We start from the raw sequence: 27,675 nt of genomic DNA on the forward strand, positions 1-27,675 counted from the left end.
GCCGCAAGCTCCCTCCCGCCGTTCCCGACGAGCACGCAGGTGCCGCTGGCCTTTGGGCTAGGGCTTAAAAGCCCAACACGGGCGAAAAAGATGCGGTCTCAGTTGACGGGGACGCTTTAGAGAAACGGACTCGCCTCTCCTGTTCCGGTTGGATCTGCGCCGGCTTCTCAGGCCCCACGTGGGATTCGACCCGGGTCCTCTTGTGAGCTGCTGCTCCTGCGGTCGGTGAGATTACCTGGGTCTAGAGTACGGAGCTGCTCCGTGGCCACGAGGACGTCACCATGGTGGGCCCCCTCCTGCTCCCCCGAACCGCTCGGTTGGTTCCCCGGAAGGATGTTGTTGAGCAGGCACAGAGGGAGGGTGCAGTTTCGAGAACCTAGGAGAGAGGAGGATTCAGTGTTTATTTGAGAGAGTGTGCGGGGTAGGGGCGAAGCCTCTGTGAGACGAGTCCCAGGCCCAACGCCTGGACCTTAGAGTTCCGCGTCCGAGTGCTGAAGTGCCCAGATGTCGCCTTGCTCCTCTTTGCCTCGTGCTTAACTTCTCGCTAGTGATTGCCTCCTCGGGGGAAACCCGGCACCTTTCCACTGAAACGCATCGGGGAGTTTGGCGAAACTCCGGAGGTCACTGGCCCCACACCCCTCTGCCCCTCTGGCCTAGGTAGACTCAGTGTGGGCTTAGTCGCCTCTTCCTCGGCGTCCTTTCACCTCCCGTTAGTGACCCATTCCTGCCCTTAATTCCGCCTTTACGCCCGCATTCCCTCCAGAGCTCTGAAGCAGTTTTGTTGTTTTCGTTAAAAATTGAGTAGATACAAAAGAGTGTTTCTAAGACACATTTCCAGTGTAAAGATTAGTAGTTTCAGGAAGTCTCGTTTACCCATTATGTAGTTTTAAGAAATAAAACATAGCCTTTGAAAGCCCTGTGTTACCTTCTTTGAACCTGTAACTTTCAGAACCTTAAAAAGCAAACATTATCTAAGTTTTGTAATTATAATTTCACTGCTTTTCTTTATATTTGTATTCTGAAACAGTATGTTGTTTCTTCTTGCCTGTATTTTACTTAATCGTTGTGTTCTTGAGAATAATTCTTGCATAGAAACAGGCTTTATAAATATTTTTAAATTAATTTGTAATAAAAGCAAAATTTAAAACGTTTATAATCTGGTCAAAGGTTATGATACTGTGCCCACAATGTGACCTCTTTCTTTTCATTTTTTCTCTTTTCATTGTATGCCAGTCATTTTTGTCTTACAGTTTGGGGCTTTCGTTGTTTGTTTCGCGAGTTTTTTGTGCTTTATCTATTTATTTTGATGCACCACTGAGGCATATTTTGTATTTTATTTAGATTGTACACATTTGTGTAAATTCAGTGTTTGCTTGTCCCTTTGCTTGTGGAATTTCCAACTCTTTATAGTGTTAGTTTTTTTCCCCTTTTCAGAGTGGAATGTGAAAGCAATTACATCTCATTGTGTTTGAGGGGCTGGGGAGGTTGATTGGTATTTGTAGTTGTCCTTGACTATCAGAGCTTCACCTTTTTATCAGGCTGTATAGTAGAAGTATGTTGCTTTGGCATAGAAGTCAAAAGAGTGGCATATAAACCTGTTTTCATTGGCTCATTTCTGGCTCTGTCATTTTTTTTTGATACAACCTCATTAGTGGTTCTGCTGCATCCTCTTTAAGTACAGCTCAGAATGTGGTCCCAGAGGACAGAGATGGGCACCTGGTTTTCCCTGAGTTGCCATCTTGGCAAAATTACTTAACCTCCCATCTGTCTAACTGGGATAACAGTAGTACCTACCTCACAGAATTGTTGTGGAAATTAAATGTAAAGTGCTTAGTCTAGTGCCTGGCACTTAGTAAATGTTATTGTTGTTAACTTTAGTTATGTAAATATATAGTAACAGTACAGCTTATAGTTTTCCACCCTTGTTACTTTGCTCATTAATGTTCTCTTATTGTAAATCTTTGCTGGAGCTCAGCAAGTTCATATCTTTTTTATATCAAAATTTACTTTATTATACTTAAAGAATCTTTTCAAATTAATCCATCCCACTCAACACTTCTTTATGCTGCATTAAAAAGGTTTTTAGTGTTTATTATTATTATTATTTTTGAGATGGAGTTTCACTCTTGTTGCCCAGGCTGGATTGCAGTGGCACAATCTCTGCTCATTGCAACTTCTGCCTCATTGCAACTTGCGCCTCCTGGATTCAAGTGATTCTCCTGCCTCAGCCTCCCGAGTAGCTAGGGTTACAGGCGCCAGCCACCACACCCAGCTAATTTTTGTATGTTTAGTAGAGACAGGGTTTCACCACATTGGCCAGGCTGGCCTCGATCTCCTGACCTCAAATGATCTGCCCGCGTTGGCCTCCCAAAGTGCTGGGATTACAGGTGTGGGCTACTGCGCCCAGCCAGGATTTTAGTGTTTTTAAATATGGCTCATACTATACTTAACTAGGCCCTGATGGGTATACTCCTTTTTGTATAAACCTGTCATACAGCTTGTGTGTGCTGCTTTTCCTCCCTAGCTAGACTATATACCGTTGAAAAGTGTGCCATCATCCTCCCAGCATTTATCCATGCACATTACTGTGGGGCATTAACTGTTACTGACTACCTTAATGGTAGAGATTGTGTGTTTTGGAGCCTACATCTATAAATATGAGCTACAACAATAAATCAGCTTAATAAATCTCATAGAGATTATCTGTTAGTGAAAACTTGCTCCTGAAAGTTAGTAAAACTAAAGAAAAACATTAATGGAAATCTACCTAGTATACCAAACTTGTTGAGACAATATTGCTTGTACATGGTTTAAAAAACTAAGAAATGATTGCTCATTAAAATTTTATTAGTTTCATATTAACTGCTATAGTAAAGTGATACGTATTTAGTGGCTTAAAGCAACACATTCATGTCCTGAAACCTCTGGAGGTCAGAAGTCCAAAGATGAATCTTCACTGAGATAAAATTAAGGTGTTTTTCAGGGCTGTCTTTCTTTAAGGGGCTCTAATGAATTTTTTCCATTTCTTGAGGTCATCTACATTCTTTGGCTCCTTCCCTCCTCAAATCCAGCAGCATAGCATCTTTAAATTTTCCTCTAGAGGGGGTTACATTTTCTCTGACAGTGATCCTCCTGCCTTCCTCTTACATGGACCTTTAGGATTATATTGGGCCCACCTGGATGATTTTCCCCATCTCAAGATCTTAATCAGATCTGCAAGTCCTTTTTGTCATATACGGTAATATATTCCCAGGTTCTGGGGAAATCAGGGCATGGATATCTTTTGGTCGGGGGAGGGCAGAGCATTATTTCATCTGCCACAAAAAGACTTTCTCCAACTCTCTTGCCTAATGCCCTGGTTCTGTTGAGAAACAGCCACTATTAACAGTTTCTTAGCTATTGATTCAGATATTTTATATGTATGTACCAGCATATATGTATGTTCCCTAACCTCTCTTTTTACATAAATGGTATACTAGACACCTTAGTCCCTTGCTTTTTTGTCTTACCTGCTCTTACAGATCTATGTAAGTACATATAGATCTACTTCTTGCTTTTTAAATAGTGAACATTCCATTGTTTGCTTCTGTAACTTATTTAACCCGATCTGTGATGGACCTTTAAATTGTGTACACTATTTTGCTGCCACAGACATTGCAGTACTGCTGCATTGATTATTTGTCCTCCCTTTGGTACATGTGTAAGTATGTCTATAGAATAAATTAATAGAATAAATTAATAGAAATAGAATTTCTTGGTCAAAGTTGACCAAGAAATTGACCAAGAAATTCTATTTTTGTCTTGATGGGTACTCTCTTTATTTTTATTTTATGTTATTAAGAAACTGTTTTTAGAGATGGAGTCTCACTCTGTCACCTAGCCTGGCATGTAGTGGCATATTCATAGCTAGCTCACTGCAGCCTCAAACTCTTGGGCTCACACCTCAGTCTCCCCAGTGGCCAAGATTACAGAGGTACACTGCCTCACTTGGCTAATTTTCTAGATTTTTTTGTAGAGACGGGGTCTCACTATGTTGTCCAGGCTGGTCTCAAACTTCTGGCTTCAAATGAGCCACCCATCTTTGCCTCCCAAAAGTGTTGAGATAAGGGCTATGAGCCACTGTGTTTAGCCCTGATGGGTACTATGAAATTGCCTTCCAGAAGACTGTGCTGGCTTGCACCCCCTTGAACTATGAGATTACAAATACACTCACACCTCCACTCATGCAATGTGAATTATTTTTTATCTTTGTTAGTATTACACACTAGTAATTCTATTTCATTGAAGTTTTCATTTTTAAAGTTTTTCCAGCTTTTAAATAACACTTGTTTTTACTCTTCTTGTAAAGAGTGATATACCAAATTTTTTAAAGATTACTATGCTTTTTACAGTTGTCCCTTGGTATCAAGGGATATTAGTTCAGGACACACTCGAATACCCAAATCCATGGATGCTCAGGTCCCTTGTATAAAATGGTGTACTTTTTGCATGTAGTATACTTTAAGTCACACTTAACCATACCTATTACAGTGTAAATGCTGTATAGTGATTATATTGTTTTTTAAATTTGTATTATTTTTATTGTTATATTGTTATTTTTTATTTATTTTTCTGAACATTTCTGTCCTCAGTTGAATACCCAGATGTGAAACCTGGAGGGCCAACTGAATTTATTTACATTTTTTGAGTGCTTGAAATAGTTAATGCTAATCTAAAACTTGAACACAGCAAATGTTACAAATAAATAAGGAGCTCAGTTAAGCTTTTGTGACCTAAAGGATAAATTACTACCAAATGTTATTTTTTGTCTTACTTTGTTACATAATATACACTTTAAGAAATTTTCTTTTTTTGTGTGTGTGACATCTGCTTTATGTTCAGCACTTGGAACCTAGGCTTGCTAAGAAGTCACTATTTTCTAAATCACTACTAAATCTAATCCAAAAGTACATTTGGAGATCACAAAACTGACTTATGAAGGCTTATGAATGAAACATCCTAATTTAAATACTTAAGAAATGTATATAATTTATTTATCCATTCTTTCTCTCCGTTTTTTTTTTTTTTTTTTTTGAGTGGGAGTCTTGCTCTGTTGCCCAGGCTGGAGTATGGTGGTGCTATCTCAACTCACTGAAACCTCTGCCTGCAACGTTCAAGAGATTCTCCAGCCTCAGCCTCCCGAATAACTGGGATTACAGGCATGCACCACGCCTGGCTAATTTTTGTATTTTTAGTAGAGATGGGATTTCACCATGTTGGCCAGGCTGGTCTTGAACTCTTGACCTCAAGCAATCCGCCTGCCTCAGCTTCCCAAAGTACTGGGATGACAGGCTGGAGCCATTGTGCCCGGCCCCATTATTTATTACTTGATAAGGGTTTTTGAAAGCTGTAGGTCTGTTGGGGTGGTCATGGTGGTTGGTGAATTGACTCAAACAAGACAGTGCCTTCTTTCTTGCTGTATAACTTTGTCAGTGAAAAGAGTGCCTCTGACAGGGACTGGCACAGAGTTTGTGTTCATCTCAGTGTGTAGGTAGTCTACTCGCCTGTTCCTGTTCAGAGCCAGGCCAACAAGAGAGTCTGTTTCTCCCAGGAGCAATTAATTTAGGTAGAAATACAGTAAACCTGTCAAACTGATTTGAGCTACGATCTTGTTTTTCACTTCTTACAAAAGACCCAGAAGGATAAACATGAATATGTGCTAGAATTCCAGTGGCTGTATGCCTGTACCTTGTTATAGAAAAGATAGAAGGCAAATACTATTGCATTTAAGTTGGAAAAACTGATCTATTTTCTGTGTGACCTAGCAAAAGTTTTTCAAAGTGCTTTTGTTTCAAAGTTTTCTTCAGTCAGAAGGAAATTTTAAATGAGGTAAACATTTTTATTTTTATTGTAGAATTGTATCACTAAAATGGATCAGGCCAATCACCTTTATTTCTTTATTGCCTCCCATCTGAATATCCTTGGGAGACTCTACACTTACCTTTATCTCTGGAAAGAACTTGTCCTTCCTTGATAGTTACATCTTTGTTTCATTATGATCCCAAATATGATATTCTGGTCTTTGATAGAAGTCTCACTTAGTGACATATTAATTTCCTATGTTATTATTCCAGGTAGACCTAAATGGGGTTGCATGTGAGAGGAGTTTAAACCACACTACTTCTTCCTTCTTACTACGTTTATTGTCTGCTTTTACAGGAGTAAAACAATTATAATGTGTGACATCGTCTCTTTAAACTCTTCTTTCAAACTTTGGTTGGGCCATTCTTAGTGAAGTTAAAGATAATTAAAACCAGTCTATGTGTCTCTTTCTACAGCTTATTTTAATGCTTCTTTTTTCATATGTTATTTAGGTTTGCTAGTTCTCACCATTTTGCCATTAAAAAATACCAGTATGCAAGGCAATCATTTTTCAACTTGTTGATTTTAGATGTTCATTGTTTTGTTGCGAAAAGTGTTTGATTATCTGTATCCAGAGATATACAGTGATGCAAGTATTTGTTGATATTGGATCAAAATCTGTACTGAACAGTATTATTTCATATTGTCTCTTTTGTTCTGGGAACAAGGAAGATATTTTGATTTGATTTTCTGATTTAAACATTAACTTCCATATTAATTAGGTGGTAGATTTATTTTGTAGCCGGGAAATTCAGAAACGTTTAATAAATTTCTTGATTTTTAAGTTACTTTCTCAGGGAGGCCTTTCCTGACTTCCCAGAGTGAGTCAGGACCCTGTGCTTTCGATCCATTTTCTAGCCAGCACTTACTAAGTTAGCTATTCCTGAGAAAACTACATTGTAAACCCCATGAAGGCAAATTCATGTCAGTTTTTGATCTGGAAGCCTCAGTGCTTTTCCTAGTACATGGTATATTTAGTGTGTGCTCAGTAATTAAAAAAATATATACATAACAAATACTATTGTGAGGTTGAGGTGTAAAGAGTGGCAGTAGAGAATGTGGGAGAAGTTTATTCTGACTAGATGTTAGTAGGTAAGTTTGGAATAACATAAGTTAAGCTAGATGTTAGAATCTAAAATGAAGATAACATTGAAGTCTGCATTAGATAATTATTAACATATTCTTTTAATGTTAAGGAAAGCACTATCATGAGCAATTTTATAAATTACTTTTATATTTTATACCTCACACTATTTTAAAGAACATACTTCATATTTTTAGTTCATAGTAGCCCATTGTACAGTACAAAGTGGATGCCCAGTAAATGCTCACTGAAGGCAGCATCCCACTTTCTTTTACTCTCAAACTGTGGTTTGCAATCTCAGGACACATTTGCAGTCTCAAATGAGCTGCTATTAAGGAAATAACACACAAATGTACAGTTAATGCTGGGCAGTGCAGTACATTATTAGGTGCTGAATGGTAAATGCTACCAAGAGGGAAGGGCTACTGAGATATGAAATTATTCTTGGAACCCTTCAAGGAACAGTTGAACTTGACCTTTAAGTGGTCTTTGAAGATTGGGTGGGGTTTAGAAAGACTTATATTTGGAACCATTAAAGTCTTCTTGGAAGCACTAATTATTTGTCATTGACACCTGTCATTGCATCATATCTATCTGTTAAAGAAGGAAAATGCTCACTAGTGCATTTCACTACTATCTTTGCAGTGAAGATTCACTGCAAACAAAATGTGTAGATTTGCTTAGTCCATCCCATTTCCATCATGTCACTGGTGTAAAATTGGTACATCATTTACTGTAATTTACAGTCATTCACGGCATAATGACATTTTGGTCATCAGTGGGCCACATATATGATGGTGGTCCCATAAGATTATAATACCGTATTTTCACTTTACCTTTTCTGTTTAGACATGTTTAGATACACAAATACTAACCTTTGTGTTATACTCGCCTACAGTCTCAGTACAGTAACATTCCGGACAGGTTTATAGCCTGGGAGCAATAAGCTGTGCCATAGAGCCTATGTGTGTAGTAGGCTACACCATCTCGGTTTGTGTAAGTACACTTTCTATTTGCATAAAAAGAAAATCACCTACTGACTCATTTCCCAGAAAGTATCCCTGTTAAGTGAGGCATGCCTGTATTTGTATGTTTAAGGGTATATGGTGTTTACAGTATTGCACTATAAGCTTTCTCAGTTGTAGGCATGGGTTTGGTCTTACACTTTAAAAAAAATGTATCTATGTACACTTTGTGTCCCTCAAGTGTGTTTTGTGAAATGATCACTCTTTTATGTCTCTCCTTTCACTGAGTAGTCTAAATGGCATTTCTGTCTCTGGTTGAGCCTAGACTATTGCTCAACTTGATGGTCTTTTAGGCAAAATTCTTTTTTGCTACTTATTATTTTAACAGGAATATTTAAAGCATATTGCCCCTAAAATGACTCTGCTATATTGTTTTGAATAAACTATGTGTTTTTTTGTTACTTCTAGTTATGAATCCAAAGAACAGACTTTCAGACTAAAATTTTTTAAGCAGTCACTAAAGATTATAGGGAAGAGATACTTTTAATGCAGGTTTTCCGACTGGACTATTTCTGTGGTGCCAGAGCCTTTTTATAGGCGTAGGTATTCAAAGCAGTCTGTTAATTATTTTATGATAGAGTTTTACTTTAGTTTTTCCCTGTTGAAACATTTTTTTCCAAATTTTAATGTATTGAAAAATATGAAAGTGTTTTGAAATATAGTAAATTTTATTGTATATATTTGTGTCTCATGATATATTCATATCCTGCCTTGAGGCAACCTTTTCCAGAATGCATTATTATAAGGAATCATAACTTACAGTTGAGTCAAAAATAAGTTCATTTCTTTATACCTTCTTTTTTTTTTTTTTTTCTGAGACGAAGTCTCCCTGTGTCGCCCCCGCCCAGGCTGGAGTGCAGTAGCAGGATCTCTGCTCACTGCAAGCTCCGCCTCCCGGGTTCACGCCATTCTCCTGCCTCAGCCTCCGGAGTAGCTGAGACTACAGGCGCCCACCACCACGCCCGGCTAATTTTTTATATTTTTAGTAGAGATGGGATTTCACCATGTCAGCCAGGATGGTCTCGATGTCCTGACCTCGTGATCCACCCGCCTCGGCCTCTCAAAGTGCTGGGATTACAGGTGTGAGCCACCGCGCCCGATCCTATACCTTCTTTGTACTAAGTCTTGAAGGTTCTTTAGTCAAGATCATCTAAAGCTATGAGGGCATTTTTCTATTCAAGGGATATCAAACTTTTTTTCCCTAAAGGAAGTTTTTGAGTTTTTAAAGGAAATTTTTTGCAGTTTTGAACATATTGCTGGAACTTCATGGCTATGTATTTTCAGTTTTAGCAGCTTCAGAGAGTTTCTATTTTCTTCCTCGGGATTTTCGTGAATTTTTTTCATATTTTTAAGCATTTTTAAAACATGATATGTGGGATCAGATCTCTTTTACAGGATGCATCTTTGCTTTCGATTTTTGGTTGTGCATTAGTTATTTATTCCTTTGTAAAAAGTTACCCTAAAATTTAATGGCTTAAACCAATATTTATGATCTCACTGTTTCTTTGAGTCAGGAATCAGGCATGGCTTACTGGGCTCCTCTCCCTCAAAGTTTCTCACAAGGTTGCAGGTGAAAGTATCAGTTGGGAGTGTGGTTTCAAGGCACAGCTGGGGAGAGTCTACTTCTTTTTGTTGTTTTTGTTTTGTTTTGAGGTAGGGTCTGACCCTGTTGCCCAGACTAGAGTGCAGGGGTGCCATCTACACTCACTGCAGTCTCCACCTCCTGAGTTCAAGCTATCCTCCCACCTCAGCCTCTTGAATAGATGGGATTACAGGCACATGTCACCACACTCAGCTAAGTTTTATATTTTTAGTAGAGATGGGGTCTTGCTATGTTGGCCAGGCTGGTCTTTAACAGGTGATCCCACCTGGCTCGGCCTTCCAAAGTGCTGGGATTATAGGCATGAGCCACCACGCTTGGCTGAGGATCTGCCTCTAAGCTTGCTCTTGGTAGGATTGGTAAGATCGTTCTTGGTAGGATTCAGCTCCTCGTGGACTGTTGAACTGCAGGCCTCACTTCTTCACTAGCTGTTGTCTGGAGGCCTCCCTCAGTTATTTGTCATGTGGCCCCTCCATATGGCAGGTCACTACATGACAGCTGGTTTCCATGAGAGGGAGAAAGATAGAAGCCAGAGTTACTTGATAACCTAATCTCAGAATTGACATTTCATTGCTTTTGCTAAATTCTCTTCATTAAAAGTGAGTCAGTAGGTCCAGCCCACATTCAAAGGGAGGGGATTCCGTAACGGAGGCGTGAGAATCAGGAGGTGGGGTTTATTGGGTCCATCTTAGAGGCAGCCTGCCAAATGTCCTGAAAGGTTTTACTTGATTCATGTTTGCTAGGTTCTTTAATCTCAAAAATTTCTCATTACACCTCCCTTTCTCCTCTGCACCTGCCATGTGAGCAGAGAAATACATAAGAGTACATATACTCTGTTACATGATGGTTCTACTTATTTTCCTATACCTGTAACCAACTTCCAGTGATAACCCTAAGATTCAGATGTGGATATATCTTCTTTTATCAGAAAGTGAGCAGAGCACTCAATGAATGTTGAAAGAATGAATACATTTGTGAATGAGGAATTTGCGGTTATTTTAAATAGTTCTGCCTAGAAAGTTATACAAAGGAAGTAATTTTGAGCTGCATCTTATCAAAGGGCAAGTAAAGTATTTTGCAGGCAGATGTAATAACAAACTCAGTCTCAAGAAGTTATGAAACAGCTTGGTATGTTCCAGAATGGTGAGAAGTTCAGTAAGAATGGGATGAAGAATCTTTTATAGAGGAGCATAGGAAATAGTGGTGGAGAAGCAGGTTGGGGCTAGATTGTTTCTGTGCTAAAGACTTGGGACCTAACTGTGAGCTAGTGGAGCACTTTAAGCAGGGGAGAGGGACTTTACTATGTTAGTGTTTTATGAAGACAGACTCTGTAGCTTTGCTGAAAAAAGGACTAGTGGGGAGAATCTAAAGACCATCCTGATTATGAAAGATTCTGAGGACTGAATTAAGCAATTGGCAGTAGTTTTGAAGAAGATTGTAGAGCCACTTGGCCTTTTTCTGGACTAGGTATGTTGGAGACTGCCAGCTGTCCCCTAATGTATTCTTTCTGTTTTTCTATATGAATGGTTCTTTTTCTCACAGAATAAGGATTATATTACTACTCTCCCTTATGTAACACTGTGAATAAATTTTGGTCAGTGGGATGTGAGCAAAAGGATCTGTGACTTCCCAGGTCACATGCTTAAAAAAAGGGGATGTACCTTCAGATTTTTCTTTTCCTACTTCATACTGGCTTGAGTGTAGACCTGGTATTAGGCTGTAGGTATAGCCTGAGGCTAGTAGACAAAAAAATGGAAGGATCCTGAATCCCTAAGGGCTTTGTGGAACAGAACCTTCAGCTCCTACTTTTAACAATAAAGAACCAAACTTGATCTGGGTTATGCCATTATTTGGGGTTTTTTATTACAGAGAGCCAAATCTGATTCCCAAATCATTATAGGTGGGGTAAGATACAGGATTATGTAGGAATAAAAGAAACCTGAGATGTCTAGTTTGGAGGACCTAATGAATTGTGATCTGATTAACTGGCATAGAGCTTCAGCGGGAAAATGATACGTTTTCCCTTTTGGATATACTAATTCTGAGATGGCTTCTATTATTTTCTGTATTCCTAATTTGTACAGGCAATGAGCCCAACTTTGATTTTACATGATTCATTGCCCGCTTTGTTCCATGTGAAACATCTACAATCAAATCTCTACTAGTAATCCAAGTCCCTTCTACCCCCTTAATTTTCTTAACTGTAACATTTCTGGCTGTGAGTCTCCTCACTATATGTATTCCCTGTATCTTCTTTGAAGATGGAATATGTTGTTGAAGAGCTGAGTTTATTGACTCCTTCTGTGCCTTTCTTCTGTCATTGGAGAGCACCTCTGAATATATCATTTCTGTCATTACCATGGCAACAGATTATTAGAATTACTTAATCAATCTGGCTTATCTCCTGATTTTTCTTGTAATGTTTTTGGCTTACTGTATTTCTGTCATATTACTGTTTTTGAAATTTATTTGTAAAGAAGATTTTTGTGACTGGAGGCACTTACATATCTGACTATATGTGTCATGTGTTTTCTTACATTTTAGCCTAAAGCACCAAAGGGAAAAAGTGCAGGACGGGAAAAAAAAGTCATCCATCCATATAGTAGAAAAGCAGCTCAAATTACGAGAGAGGCCCACAAACAAGAAAAAAAGGAAAAGTAAGTATCTTTTCATCATTTGTATTACTCATTGTTAAAAAGCCCCTTTATACATTTATCTTTCAAACGTGTCCTTTCGCAATATTGTCTCCCTTTCATAAGTATTTATTGAATGTGTTCTGTATGCAGAGGGTAAAACTGAACGAGGACTCTACTCTTTTAGAGCTTACCTAAAACAGAGAAGTAATTTACGTAGCAGTAGGTGATGAGTGCCATGTAAAATTTAAAAAGTTATGAGATGGAGAGTGAGGGAGAAGTTCTGTTTTACATGGGATAGTCATGGAAGCCTTCTCTGAAGAAGTTATGTTTGAACAGAGTTGAAAAATGTGAGGTCTATATATAAGGCATATAGGTTAAAGTGTCCATGAGACATATAAGAGGAGGTATGGAATGGATAGTTAGATATATTTAGTCTAGTATTCAGAGAATAGGTTAGGGGTATTGACACAAATGTGGTAGCGATCAGCATCCATGTGGGATTTCAAGCCATGAGATTGGATAAGATCAGTTCACCTAAGGAGTAACTGTTGACAGGGAAGAGAAGTGAGCCAATTACTGAGTCCAGTGGCACTCTACCGTTTAGAGGTTAGGAAAAGAAGGAGCATTCCACAAGTGAGACTGAGAAGGAAGAAAAGAAGGCTGATTCTGAGAGTCCTTAAAATGAAGTGAAGTTCAAATAAAAATCATCATTTTGACTATTTTAGAATAGCCTTGCCATTTTCATGAATGTTAGATACATTTGCATACTAGATAATGGAAACCAGTATATTTTTAAATGTTGATTCTTTGCTTAAGATAAGCCTTATATAGTAAAGGTTAGCTGTTTCACAGTGATTTGACTAGAAGGAATTAAGTGTTATGATAGCAGAGTCAAATTTTCTTTATTTTCTGGGGGGGTAGTTTTTTGTTTGTTTGTTTAACAAATATTTACTATGATGATAGCAGTTTTGCTTTAGCACAGTAGTTTTCAAACTTCAGCTATTTGTGCATCACTTTTATGATTTTTACTGTATCTTTTTAACATGATTTATTAGTACTGTGATTTTACAGTTTCTGCAATCATATATATCAGTATTTTGCAAACTTAAGTACATGAAATACATCTGTAGAGCTTATTAAAACTGTTTGTTCCAATCCCTAGAACTTTCTATTCTGAAGGTTTGAGTTTCTGGCTTAAGGGTTTCCATTTCCAACAAGTCTCCAGGTAATGCTGGTGCTGTTGCTGCTGGTTTAGGGACCACACTGTGAGAATCACTAACCTATACTATTATTTATTTTCCCTTAAATACCATTTTTTTAAAAAGGAGATTTTTTTCTCTCTTAAAGTCAAGTAGGTACTATTACCTGCTGTAAATGGTCTGAGTCTGAGACATGACTTTTGTATATGTTTGGTGAAAAGATCTGGTGAAGGTTGGAAGACTGGTAAAATAAACCCACACTTTTGTCCTTAATGTAAAGTGAAAGGATCAAAATAAAATGGAGGTGGGGGAAGTAACTTGCTTACCATTTTATTAAAGATTGTTTAATTCTGTGTCTATGAACTGCTTACCTTACATACAGTACCAGTGATATAATGTGCAATATTTTAGCAAGTAACTGCTTTAGAATATGATTAAGTACTTGGTTCACTGTCATTGTGACCGTGAGCCTAGAATGTTTGTATGTTGTCAAGTATATTCAGCATGTTGTGTATTGATTTACAGAATTAGCATTATAGAAAAATTGTGGAAGAATAAAACAGAACAACATGCTCATCTGATATATATATTGTCCTAAGAAAATTCTGTTTATTGGCCAAGATTTTTCTTTTAGTAATGCAAAGTAGAAAAACATCAGTTAATTTTTCTGCTTGGACAGTGTTCTAAACAGATCGGATTTTTTCCCTTTTTAAAATTTATTTTCAAAAAGTCACTCTCTTAATAGTGAGTGGCTCTAGAACCAAATACACAATTTTAATAGTACTTAACATTATTTATGTTATGAAATCATAGGCTTAGGCCACCATAAATGTCAGTTTTTTGAGTAGCAGCATCAGTAACCACGAGTGGGAATGTGGTCACAAAAGGCATGTTGAAATGCTGTTGATTCCCTGTCCCATTTCAAAAGATGATTGGTGACAAGATACCCAGATGGTCGGGACAACTTTAAGCAAGGTGATTGAAGAAGGTACCAACAAGACAACTTGAAGTTGGGTACCTGTGGCTTCTTAGAAATGAATAGCAGTTACCAGATGTTGTTTTAGTAACTGTGCTGCGTAAGAAATTCTGCTACAATTTTGCAGCTGAAAACAAACACAGTTTCTGGATTAGGTAGGAATCCCATTGCCACTTAACTGGATGTTTCTGACTCAGCGTCTTTCACAAGGCTGCAGCTAAGCTGTTGTCTGGGACTGCATTCATCTCAGAGCCTGCTAGGGAGAAGTTCTGCTTCCAAGCTTCCTCACATGGCTGTTGGCATACCTCAGAAAAGATACTGTAGGAGTGGATAACAATGCTACAGTAAAAGTTCAAGCATATTCTTTATCTTCAACATTTGAAAAGCTCTGATTTAGGACTGTATGACAGGAACTAGGATGGTTTGAAGACTAGCACATTCTGAACAATAAACAATTTACAAGCAGCAAGTGGCTCTTTGATATGATGTGATTTTTGTTTTATGATTTTTCAGTATAGCAACATTTTGGCAAATAATTCTAGATAGCAAATGAAAATGACTCCTAATGAAAGATTAACAAAGGAAACTAAGCATGATAGGTAAGAATCTCAGAAACAACTACCTTTGAGAATTAATCTTACTGAGTCTTGAAAAATCATGTTTACACATTGTCTTAAGAATTTTTTCATATTTACATGCAAGTATCATTTTAAATCTCAAATCTCTACTTTTCTTCATTGCAACTGATACCACTGTAAGTTCAGGTTCCCACTGAGTCCATTCAGAATTATTGCAACTTGACTTCTAACTAGATTCTTCCCTCCAGCCTTATTTAAAAGCAGCAAATTCCTCTCAGAAGCATTCTCCAACTTTTTATGAAGTGTTCTTTGTTTTTTAAAATCGACTTTGAGGTATAATTCATATATAATAAAGCAAACACATTTTAAGTGTAGTTTTTGGGTTTTGACAATTGTATACATTGGCGTAGCCACTCTGATCAGTATATAGTACAATTTCATCTTCCTAGAAAATTCCCTTGTGCATCTTCCCAGTCAGTCCTCACCCTCTACCCCTAGCCTCAGACAGCCACTAATTTGCTCTTTATTTTGATAGGTGAGATTTATCTTTCTAATGTTTAGTATAAATGGAATCACGCTGTATGTGGTCTTTTGTGCCAGTGTCTTTCACATAGCATAATGTTTGTGATACTTATCCATGTCATTGTATGTATTAGTTGTTCTTTCCTTTTATTGGGAATATTATTCCATCCTCAGGCAATTTATTTATATCCATTCACTGGATGTGCAACTTGTTCATCCATTCACTGTCTATGTTCGTTTGGATATATTTTAGATTTCGGCTATTATCAGGGGTCTGCAAGCTAAGGCATTAGCCACCTGTTACTATGAAAAGTTTTGTTGGAAAAATCAATGCTGGTTCTTTCTGTGTTTTCTATAGCTGCGTTCATGCTGTGGTGGCAGAGCTGAGTAATTGTGACAGGTACACGGCCCCCAAAGCCTAAAATGTGACTACTTGACCGTTGAAGAAAATATTTGTCAACCTCTGCTATTAGGAATGAAGTTCATTCCTGTAGAACATTCATGTACAGGTGTTTGTCTGGACATATGTTTTCATTTTTCTTTTACTTCCTAGAACTGTAGTTGTTGGGTAGATGTTTGAGTTTATAAGAAATTCAGTTTATAAGACGTTTGGTTAACATACTTAAGATGTTTGCTTAAGTATATGAGAAATTGGGTTTATAAGAATTGCTGGATCATATAGTGTATTTTTAAGTATATACGAAATTACTTTTCTCAAAGTGATAGTACCATTTTACATTTTCACCACCGGAGTATGAGTTCTATTTGCTATATATCCTCTCTAACATGTTATATTGCAGGGGTTTTTTTTTGTTGTTGTTAGTGTTGTTCTCTCTTTAATTTTAAGCAATCTAGTAGGTGTGCAGTGGTATTTCAGTGTGGTTTTAATTTTCATTTCTTGATGACTAATGATGGTGAGCATCATTTTAGGTTCTTTTTGGTCATTTGTGTTTTCTTGATGGAGAATCTGTCCAAATCTTTTGCCTTTTTGGTACTGGGTTATCTGTTAAGTAGTAAGGACTGTTTATATATTCTAGATACAAGTCCTTTGTTATTTGTGTTATGGATATTTTCTCCTATTCTGTAACTTACAAATTTTATATAGAAAAGGTTTTGGCCTGGTATTGTGGCTTATCCTTGTAATCCCAGTGATTTGAGAGGCCAAGGTGGGAGGATTGCTTGAGGCCAGGAATTTGAGACGAGCCTGGGTGACATAGTGAGACTCTGTCTCTACAAAATAAAAGTAAAAAAAAGAAGAAATTAGCCAGGCATGGTGGTGTATAACAATAGTCCTAACTACTTGGGAGGCTGAGGCAGGATGATTGCTTGAGCCCAGGAGTTTGAGGCTGCGGTGAACAATGATAGTGCTACTGCCCGAGCTACACAGTGAGGCCCTGTCTCTAAAAATAAGAAGAAGAACAAAAGATTTCATTTTATTTCTCCAGTTTTCTAGTTGAGTAAAATGGGAGGATAAATCTGGTTTGCTTACTTCTTTGTGGATAAAAGCCATGTATACTTCCTGCTTTATACTAAGCCTTCTCTCATGGCTAACATTTTTCTTTTACCATTCCTGTAGTCCCTATCCTTTTTATTTATTTTTATTTTTATTTATTTGTTTATTTTTTAATCCTGAAAAACTTCTCTGCATGTTCAGGTCTCAGCTTAAAGTTTACTTCTCTGGAAAACCTTCCCAAATCCTAAAACATGTGGTAGGTGCTTTTTAAATATGCTTTTATAGCTCTGTATGCTTCTCTGTGTTTTTATTGCCCTTAGATTGTAAGGTTTTTTAGGACAGGGACAGTGGATTTTTTGTTCATGGCTGTATCCCTTGGGGCTATCAGAAACTAAAGTCTGGCAAAGACTTGGTATCCAGAGGTCTGCTGAATGAATAAGTCTTTAGAATATCAGTAATAGGAGGCATATATTACCTATACACTCACTTTCTGAGAATAAATGAAATTTTCGTTTGTTGTAATTCTTTTCAAATACATTGAAAGTAACCATTCTGTTTTGTTCTTATTGAAGTTTAAAAGATGATAGTAGGGCCTTTTAGTCTTAGTGGTAGCACTCAGTCTTCCAGAAGGTTCACATTACTCTTGTGCTCAAGTATTCTGCATATTACAGAACCCATCTGAACGTTCATAATTCAGAAAAGCTTTCAGTTGTGTTTTCAAAACCAGCTTGTTCTATAGGCTTCCTTTAGACATTGAGGTGCTTAAAAAACATTTCTGATAAAAATTTTATTCTGGTGATTCAAAAGAGAAGCATGGTATTTAATGTTTCTATTAACAAAATTATTTTCAAATTTGTAAAGAATGATCTTTTAGTTAGAGTTCTTTAGGCAGTTTTTCTTTTTGTTGTTATTGTCAGAGTTTTAAAACTTGCTTTGGAAATTTTCTAACACATATTTATATACCTTTCCTTCAAAGATTGAAGAATGAAAAGGCCTTGCGTCTCAACCTTATTGGTAAGTGGGTTTACTTATTTGAAACTCTGGCTAGAGTATAGGGCATTTCTGCCCTATACTTATTTTTGTTTTTACTCTTTTAGTGAAATACTGTTTTTATCGGAGTGAATTTGATCAGACTTGATCTAAACAAAGCAAATCAGTCATTAAACTTTTGGAATAAACAGTGTTAATGATTTCTAGCTCAGTTTTCCAGAAACTGTTAGTTTATATTTATCTACCTACCTATCTGTCTACACATACATTCATATCCATCTGTCCATCTATCTGAAGTTTAACTCTACCTCCCTAACCATTAGAATGATGAAGGATTATGGCCTAGGTAGAAACAACAATTCCTGTTTATTTAATGATGTAGACATACACATCTTCAGTTTGTATCTCAGTGTCATGTCACTGTTTTTTTGGTCAGATTGATTGCTAATCATTTTTTACTCACAAGTCTGAGATTTAAATACTGACTGTTAGGCTTTTTGTATTAAAATGAAAGGTATTTGAACCCCCATCAGTGCTTCATCAGGTAACAGAATAGTATTTTTAAATGGGATCTCAGTATACTGGGCAAAGTGATTTTTTTTGATCTGTAATCTTGAGAAATCTCACTGAAAGTGACCCTGATGGTCAGGTTTACTCATAAGGATGAATTTTGTTGGCTCTTTGGTAATATATATCAATTACTCTACACAATACCTGGTAGCACTTGTGTGCTTAATGTAGGTGCTAGCTTTGGGGCCCTGGACAGGTAATTTAACATCTCTCATCCACAAATGGGGGTAATAATAGTACTAATTCTCATGGGATTATAAAGCTGTTTACATAGTGCCTACAGCTTATTAAATACTCAGGAAATATCATTCTCATCATTAATGGAGTTCTCATTATTTATGACAAGCTATCCTTTGCTTTTAAATACTTAGAAGTTCAGGCTTGAGTAAATAATTACTTTCCTTTTTTGCATCCATATTGGATAAGAAATCTATACAGAAGAGCATCCATCTCACTCCTCTCTCTTCTCTAAATTAAAATCTGACAGTTTAATTTGTGACAGATTGGTTTAATTAGCTTTGAGCCCAAACAAGGGTTTATGTTTAACATTGACATAAATTTTGGTTCTGTTTTAAACACATTAATATTGAGAATGATAATGAATATTTACTTGCTTAAATGATGACTTGTGGGGTAAACTGTCTTGGTACTTATTGTTTATAGGTGAAAAACTGCAATGGTTTCAAAACCATCTTGATCCCCAAAAGAACAGATATTCAAAGAAAGATGCTTGTCAACTAATTGAAAGGTAAACACTGGGCATATTATGAGCAAAGGGTCAGAAAAGGCAATTCTCCAGCCTGTTTCTTTAAGACACAGAGCTCTGTTATGGATTTTCAGGAGAGCAAATGGGCTTTGTTATCAGGAAGACTTTGGATTCATTTCCTGTCTTAGTCACTATAGGAGGTTCGTAACCTATTTGGGTCTCAGAGTGGTAGTTAGGCCACTTTCTTGGGATCAGGATGGGCTTCCTGAAGAAGTGTCATCTAAACTGGCAACTGAAAGGTGGGGGTTAGCAGATCGAGGCAAGGTAGTTTGAAGAACCCCTAGCCAGAAAGAAGAGTAAAATGCCCAGAAGTGAGAATAAAGATAACATATTTAGTGATCTGCCAGACATTTAATATGACTAAAATAAATTCAAGGAGGGAAGTGTGGCAGGTACAATAAGTGATAACTAGCTCATGAAAGACCTCAGATGTCAGTCTAAAAGTTGGGACCTTATCCAAGGACATTAGGAACCATAGGAGGCTTTTACAGCAAGCAGCTGAAATGATCCTACTTAACATTAGAAAGGGCACTTTGAGAATGAAGAAAACAGACTGAGAGGTTCATGACTCTGGCCAGGAAACCCTTGAAAGGTTGATGTAACAATCTAGGCAAGAAATGATGGTGGCCTTGACTTGGCTCATAGCATGATAAAGAGAAGTAAAAGATTCCAAAGATATTAAGAAGGTAGAAGTGTCAGTGTTTAGTGAAAACTTAGGATGTGTAATAAAAGGGATAGAGAGCAGTCAAGGAAGTAATCAGATTCCTTGTCTGGAGAACTATTTCCTTGGATAGGGAACCCAGGAGATGAAGGGGGTTTAGTGGGGGGTAGGTGGGGACAGGGTGATGGCAAGTTCAGTTTTGATGTGCTAACGGTGAAGCCACTAGGGGACATCCAGATGGAGATGGTGGTTGAATGTGAGGGTCTGCAGTTTGATAGAAGGCTGCGATTTGGTCACTGAAGTTAAAGAAATGGTCGTGTTATCCAGGGAATGGGTAAAAGAGGTTTGAGGACCTGAGGAACTTAGAGAAACATAAACATTTAAAGGCCACACGAAGGCTGGATACTTAGTTTTCCGTTAAGTCATATAAGCCCAATACATAGACTTTGTATGTAACACAAATCATTTTCTTATTTTTCAGGTACTTGAATCGATTCAGCAGTGAGCTGGAGCAGATTGAGTTACATAACAGTATCAGGGACAGGCAGGGGAGGCAGCACTGTTCCCGGGAGACCGTCATCAAGCAGACCATGGAGCGGGAGCGACAGCAGTATGAAGGATATGGCCTTGGTGTGCTCACTGATTTTTTAGTTTGCTTTTACATGACATAGCAGTATCAATTTGTGATTGATTTCAAAGGTTTATTTTAGCTCTTGTTTATTTCGTTTGATTTTCTTTCTTTGATGTCTTTTTCTTTGTGAGGGTTTAGAAAAAATTTGGATTCTTTTTTTTTTTCCTCTACATTCCCAACAAAACTACCAAGTTTGTGACAGTGACATCATGTCTTTTTACTGTGATAGTAATATTGATTACTTTCACATTTATCTTATCAACCCTAACTTGTCTCCAGAACTCCAGATTTGCAGTATCACATATGGATTTCTCAAGCTCTCTACTTGCATATCTTTTGGGCATCTCAGACTTGACATGTCATGAAACAAAGGCCAGCTTTTCTCCTAAAACTTGCAGGTTTCTTATTCCTGTCAGTGGCATCACCACCTGCCCAGTTACTCAGATCAGAAACACTTTCATAGTCCACATCCAGCCCTTCAGCAAAGTGTTTAGAATCTGATGACTTTGACTACTACTACCACCTCCCACTTCCTTGGTTCAGGCCATTATCATCTCACCTGTACCATGGTAATAGCCTCCCAGTTGCTCTCCGTGCCTCCACTCTTCCCCGCTAAAGTCTGTTCAACATGTAGCAGCCAGATGAGTTGGCAGTATTTATCAGAGCACATCCAAAGTAAACCATTTGTTGGTGATACAGCTAGAACTGAAACTCAGATCTGCTATGCTGCAGTGCTTTTCCCAGAATCAGGGGATGGGTCTGGTGAACAGACTCTGATGAGTTTGCAGGTGTCAATTTCCCTGTAGGGAAATTGTCACCAAATTCTGTTTTGATAAGATTTTGAGAAGACTAGATATAACCATCCCCTCTCCCCTCCTCATGTGATGTAACTATTTCTGATTCATTAAGATTCCTTTAAAAACTTTTTTTGTGCTTATTTATACCTTTTAACACCTAGCCTCTCATACTGTTATTCTCTGAAACTATTGTAAAAGTCAATATACAGTTGTAGCAAACATGCTTATTTTATCTTCTTTATTACTTGATACTGCATTTCATTTAACATTGTATTGAATTGGCCAGATATTTGCGGCAGCCTTCCAATTTTTGTTGTTCATGCCTCTTGTATTTCACCAATTTAAGTGTGATCATGCATATTGGGTTATGATGAACTTTTGAAATATGGTAAGGAACTACCATATACCTGGTTTTTATTAAAAATGGGTTTAATGGCTCACGCCTGTAATCCCAGCACTTTGGGAGGCCGAGGCGGGCGGATCACAAGGTCAGGAGATCGAGACCACGGTGAAACTCCGTCTCTACTAAAAATACAAAAAATTAGCTGGGCGTGGTGACGGGCACCTGTAGTCCCAGCTACTCAGGAGGCTGAGGCAGGAGAATAGCGTGAACTCGGGAGGCGGAGCTTGCAGTGAGCCGAGATCACGCCACTGCACTCCAGCCTAGGCGACAGAGCGAGACTCTGTCTCAAAAAGAAAAAAAATGGGTTTAAGTTTTATTGAACTTCTTTAAGCAAAATTTCTTTTTTAAATTTAAAACAGTATTTTTTTCACATTTGGAAAAGTGTGATTTTTTAAAACATTAATTCTTGCATTCCTGAGATAAATTCTACCTTGTGAAGGTAGATTATATGTTTGAAAACATGGTACTTTTCACCAAGAAAAAATATACAACCTGTCATATTATTTTAGTGAATTGATAGTTATACTTTGCCAGGTACCTTTTATTGTTAAAAAAGGACAGGGTTTATTTTGTTAATAGCTTTGTTTTATTTCATGGATTTTATGCTAGAATTTATCATTTAATAGGATTTTTCTTAAGTCATCTTCAACTAACCCCGTTTGCAAATTTTTCATGTTAATTGCAGCAATACTTTGAAATTTGGTTTTCTTTTGGATATTCTTGCTAAAAATTATTATTTGTTGTATATAAAATTATGTGATTTAGAAAACATTGCCTCATGGAGATAAATTATCTTTTCCAGAGATTCCTGACATCCTAAATGCAAGTAATCTGAAAACGTTCAGGTGAGTCTGTCTTGTATTGTTCCCTTGAAGCTGTGTGTAAAGTACTTGACAGTTGAACTTTCTTCCTAGGAGTCTAGACGGTAAAACTAAAAGAAAATCAGGAGTTTCTTTTAACCTTTTCTTTTTTATCAGACCAAGTAAGAATTTTCAGAAGTTGGGCTTACAAACAGTTGATCTGCACCGACCAGATAGTGACCTGGTGTGCTTTTTGTTTTACGAAAATGGTTTAAGATACATTGTTATAGTACCTCAAAGTATGTGATCTCACTATTCCTCCCCAGTTCTTATTTTCTTAGAAAAAGAAATAGCAGCAACAGATGTGATGGCTCCGAGTCACATCCCAAGGCTGTTCTGTAGCAGCCTCTTTTGCAGAGAAGATGGTTATAGGAATGACTCCAGGGAACTGGTTAAGTCATCAAGACCCGCTTTGTCCAGTGGTTTCTAGTTGTACTCTTTTGTAAACTGGGAAACTACTGAGTAGGATTTCAGTTTTGTAGGTTTTTTTTTTTTTCTTTTTTCAACTTTGATTTTAAATTCAGAGGTACATGTGCAAGTTTGTTACAAAGGCATATTGTATAATGTTGAGGATTGGAGTAAGAATGAATCCATTACCCAGGTAGTGAGCATAGCACCCAGTACGTGGTGTTTTTACCTCTTACCCCTTTCGCTCCCTTCGTTTGTATTCCCCAGTGTCTATTGTTCCCTTGTTTATGACCTTGTGTACCCAATATTTAGCTCCTACTTATAAGTGAGAACATGTAGTATTTGGTTTTGTGTTTCTGTGTTAGTTCACTTAGGATAATCTGTAAAAATCCTAGAAGAAAACCTAGTAAATACCCTTCTTGATAGCACCCTGGACAAAGAATTTATGGCTAAGTCCTCAGGCAATTGCAATAAAAACAAAGATTGACAAATGGGACCTAATTTCTGCATAGCAGGAGAAACTGTCAAGGGAATAAACAACCTATAGAATGGGAGAAAATATTCTCAAATTGTTTGCATTCAACAAAGTTCTAATATCTGAAATCTATAAGAAGCAAATGAATCAACAAGGAGTTTTTTAGTTTGTAAACATAGATTCTGTTTTATTAATCATTTTGGTCTTAACTAGACCATGTCAAAGGGTCTTATATTTAATGTTAATTGAAATTAGGTAAATTTAAATCCAGTCATTGTCTATACTTTTGAATTCGTTGAAACTAAATTAGCTTTAATAGAATTCATCTATCATGTTTAAGGTGCAGTTCACTTTTGAGCCTATGTAGAGCATGTATTTACAATTTAAGTATATGGAGTTTAAGATTCTTTTTATACCTTAATTTTATTTTGAGTGTAATCTTAAATATATAAATATGCTCTTTATTTCTAAAACAACATATCTTCTACCTCCTCCAAAGAGAGAAACAAGAAAAGAGATGAGTATAGCCTTCTAGTTAGAGTTCAGTTCCCAAAACAATATTCACATTACTTCTAAAGTAATTAATAAAATACTGAGGTTGAAAAACTGAAAATTCTCCATTATAAGAGTAACAGTTGATTACTGAAACTTAACTGGGATGTACTTCTGTGTGTGAAAAGGAAAACCTCTTCTGACTGTATTTTGGAGATTTGTCAGGTATGATACAGTTCCTCCTTTTGATTGCAATTCTTGACCTGGGTAGCCTGAGAGAAGGAGATACTCAGGTTAGAGAGGATGAAAGAATAGAAGAGCTTTCTAGTAATTTGCGCCTAATATTTTCCTTTAATGCTTTTGAAGTTTTGAATATGTAGGATCCTCAGAGTTTCGAAAATTTATTATCTCCTGTTTTTCCACATTAACTCTTACCAACACTCTATACCCCCCCCTTTTTTTTTTTTTCACTTTTTGTCTAGGGAATGGGACTTTGATCTGAAGAAATTACCGAACATTAAAATGAGAAAAATTGGCGCTAATGATGCAATTCCCAAGAAGTGCAAGAGGAAAACTATTATAACTATAGACCAAGATTTAGGGGAATTGGAACTAAACGATGAATCAAGTGATTCAGATGAGGAAATGACTGCAGTGGCCTAATTGTCTTCACTTGAATTGAAAATAAATAATTTGAGAGCTTCAAATTATATTCATTGATTATGGTACCTAATTGTCAAGATACAAGATTTTGATACTGACATTCTCTTATATAATGAGAGTTTCATTTGCAGTTTCAAAAATGGTGTTACGATATTTATTTTAAAATGAAGATTGCTTTTCATTTACATTAAGTTGTTAAAATAGATAGATGTGATCTGCAGAAGTTGTTTAATCTTTTTCATCTGAATTTTGGGCCGGGAGGGAGCAATATAACTAAGGACAAAAAATGTTTTGTTTTTCTTGTGTATTTATGACCACCTACTTTTATGTTTTGTGAAATGGACAGTAACCTGTTTCCTAAAAGATTCCTGTGGGTACTTTTTGAGTTGTGATAATAGCAAAATTGCCTTTCAGTAATAATATCACACTAATGCTTCTTTTAAACATTAAACCTATTTTCCTTTTTTACAAAATAAGGGAAAATGTGATAAGAAGTTTGTATACACTGCCGGATTATAGATTATTATTTATCTTTTGAACCAGAGTTAAATGGTAAAAGAAAAAAAAATCAGTGATGATTGTTGTGTTGATCTCCCACAATTAATTTATCTTTTGACAAAGGCGATAAAGAGTTTCAGTTTACCTCCTTTTAATTGTATATTATTTTTTGCTTTTTTATTGTGAAAAGTGATAGGTTTTATTTGTGGAGAGAGAATTAAGATTAGAGAACCAGTGATTTTAATTATGCTACTTTTTCTTAGAGATAAGTTGACATATAATTCAGTATTTTCAGTGTCATGAAAAACATGAATGTTGTACAATTTTCTTCCTCAAAAAACTTGTTAAATGCAAGTATCCTTGGTATGTTTTTAAAAGAGCACAATGCAGGTGTATTTGAGTATTTTCAAGAGAAGAATAAAAACATTAATGCTGTATTAGGTTAACCAGATATCAACTAAGCCTTGTTAACAGTTAAAGTATTATAACTACGTTTTTTACTTCTGAAAATTAAAAATAAAATTTATTTCTGCAATTTCACTTCTTACAGTCCTAATTATTTTTTTTAGTGATGTAACTTATGTTGATTAGTTAGTAATCTGTGTAAAAGTATGTTTTTAGGATTACATGAGTAGTTAATGTCTGTTTAATCATTGAAAAGTTTCCTTCTCTCTTGCTTTTGGCTCATAGTCTTAAAATGGTTGTAAAAACTGAGTCATAAGTTGCATTAAAGAGAATAAGAACTGCTTTATCTGGACTAACACTTAAAAGTCCCTACTGTTAGATGAATAACTTGTGAAAAATGACAGATTGTCCTCCTCCTTAAACATTTGTTTCTAGTTTCCCCCGTGTTGTCAAAGCAAAGATTACAATTAACAAGCTACACTGCTGGGAAACTAGGATAGGTAAGTATTCGTTGAATGAATGCATTTACCATTTAGGACCATAATAATCATGTCACTCCTAGTTGGATCAAAGCAGCTTCAGAGATAACTTGTCTTTAGAGTGATGCTTAAGATGTCCTTACTCCTTGCCTGTTGAACATGTTCTTTCTGGGGTGATAACTTATGCTCCTTTCATCTAGACCACTTTTAAGTCAGTGGCATCTTTCTGTAAGACAACGTCTACAGTTCATGGCCATGGAACAAAGTAAAGGTAACTTATTTTTGTAAACTAGGGACTGGCAAACTTTTTCTTTATAAAAGACCAGAAAGTAAATATGTAATATATTAGGCATTATAGGCCAAATGTAGTTTCTGTTGCATATTCGTGTGCATATGCGTGTTGTTTGCTGCCTTTTAAAAATATAAAAACCGGCTGGGTGCGGTGGCTCATGCCTGTAATCCCAGCACTTTGGGAGGCCGAGGTAGGTGGATCACTTGAGGTCAGGAATTTGAGACCAGCCTGGCCAACATGGTGAAACCCCATCTCTACTAAAACTATAAAAATTTGCCGGGTGTGGTAGCACACTGTTATCCCAGCTACTGGGGAGGCTGAGGCGGGAGAATTGCTTGAACCCGGGAGTCAGAGGCTGCAGTGAGCTGAGATTGTGCCACTGCACTCCAACCTGGGTGACAGAGTGAGACCCTGTCTCAAAAAATAAATAAGTAAATAAGTAAAATAATAATAATATAAAAACCATTCTTAGTTAATGGCCATACAAAATAGGCCGGGGGATTGACTTGCTTGTCATAATTAGCTGACCCCTTGTCTAAACCAATGAACTGAACTTCCATGGACATAAGTTAGTGATACATTTCCAAGTTCAGAGCAGCTGACTCACATCTGTGGTCTTTTTCCCTAATATCCTAGTTGCTTCCTTGCCATGATTACTGACAGAGGTGTCCCTTTAGGACCTTGCTTACCTCAAATAGAAGCTTTTTCTATTCTTATTTTCCGTGTGCTTCAGGGGCAGGAGATTGGGTAGGTGTCCTTTTTGCTCTACTGCCACTTCAGAATAATTTCTCCCTTAAGTTTTTGAAGTTCTATTCTTGCCTCCTTTCCTTACTATCTTACCTCCCAGAAGAACCTTCTGCCCATTCATAGAATGCTTTAGCTCGTGACCTAGTTTTCTTCTCCCCTGTAGCAATCATTTTAGTGATTCCTTGTGGATAACAAATAGTGGCTGGCAAATATAACAACACTGTGAGTTTTAAGTTTTCCGGTCTTTTTCTCCATCCCATCAGAGGCCTCTCAATGGTCACACCTGGATCCTTATCAGCACCTCCACTCTGTAGACCTGATTTTGAGTATTCCACTCTTCATTCACTGTCACCACCCCTCTTCATTGCTGAAGTTCTGCACTTTGACCTCACTCTCATGCATCATCTATCTTGTTGAGCTCAGCTTCAAGTTCATAGTTGCTTCCCTGCATATACCCTCAATTCCTTTGCCCCTGACTCTGTAACAGAGTTATTTCTCTTTCAGAACCCAAACCAAGTAATAGCTACGTTTCCTTCATGCCTGTTCTCAAGCAGCTCAACATCG

At 37.1% G+C, this 27,675-nt stretch overlaps 1 protein-coding gene across 2 annotated transcripts; it reads left to right on the forward strand.

Annotated features, from left to right (window-relative positions):
- TMA16 (translation machinery associated 16 homolog) lies at positions 1–25,728 on the forward strand. Of its 2 annotated transcripts, none has more exons than XM_025385627.1 (7): positions 1–284; positions 12,155–12,267; positions 17,951–17,988; positions 19,198–19,282; positions 20,443–20,591; positions 22,595–22,637; positions 24,510–25,728. In XM_025385627.1, the coding sequence occupies exons 1-7, from the start codon at positions 282–284 to the stop codon at positions 24,688–24,690; spliced, it is 612 nt and encodes a 203-aa protein (XP_025241412.1). In that variant the 5' UTR covers positions 1–281; the 3' UTR covers positions 24,691–25,728. The 2 variants fall into 2 exon arrangements, with proteins under 2 accessions (XP_025241412.1, XP_025241411.1); XM_025385626.1 differs by lacking the exon at positions 1–284 and adding an exon at positions 7,949–7,981.
- The last annotated feature ends 1,947 nt before the right edge of the window (positions 25,729–27,675 follow it).

The sequence above is a fragment of the Theropithecus gelada genome, chromosome 5, assembly GCF_003255815.1.
Source record: "Theropithecus gelada isolate Dixy chromosome 5, Tgel_1.0, whole genome shotgun sequence".
Classification (NCBI taxonomy): Eukaryota; Metazoa; Chordata; class Mammalia; order Primates; family Cercopithecidae; genus Theropithecus; species Theropithecus gelada.

What these genes read in the sequence shown, in the direction of transcription:
- TMA16 (XM_025385626.1), top strand. Translation starts at nt 7,949, where the DNA reads ATGTGTGTAGTAGGCTACACCATCTCGGTTTGT. An exon ending in AAACAAGAAAAAAAGGAAAA is followed by an intron (nt 12,268 to 17,950) that starts GTAAGTATCTTT and finishes TTTCCTTCAAAG; the next exon opens with ATTGAAGAATGAAAAGGCCT. An exon ending in GCTTGTCAACTAATTGAAAG is followed by an intron (nt 19,283 to 20,442) that starts GTAAACACTGGG and finishes CTTATTTTTCAG; the next exon opens with GTACTTGAATCGATTCAGCA.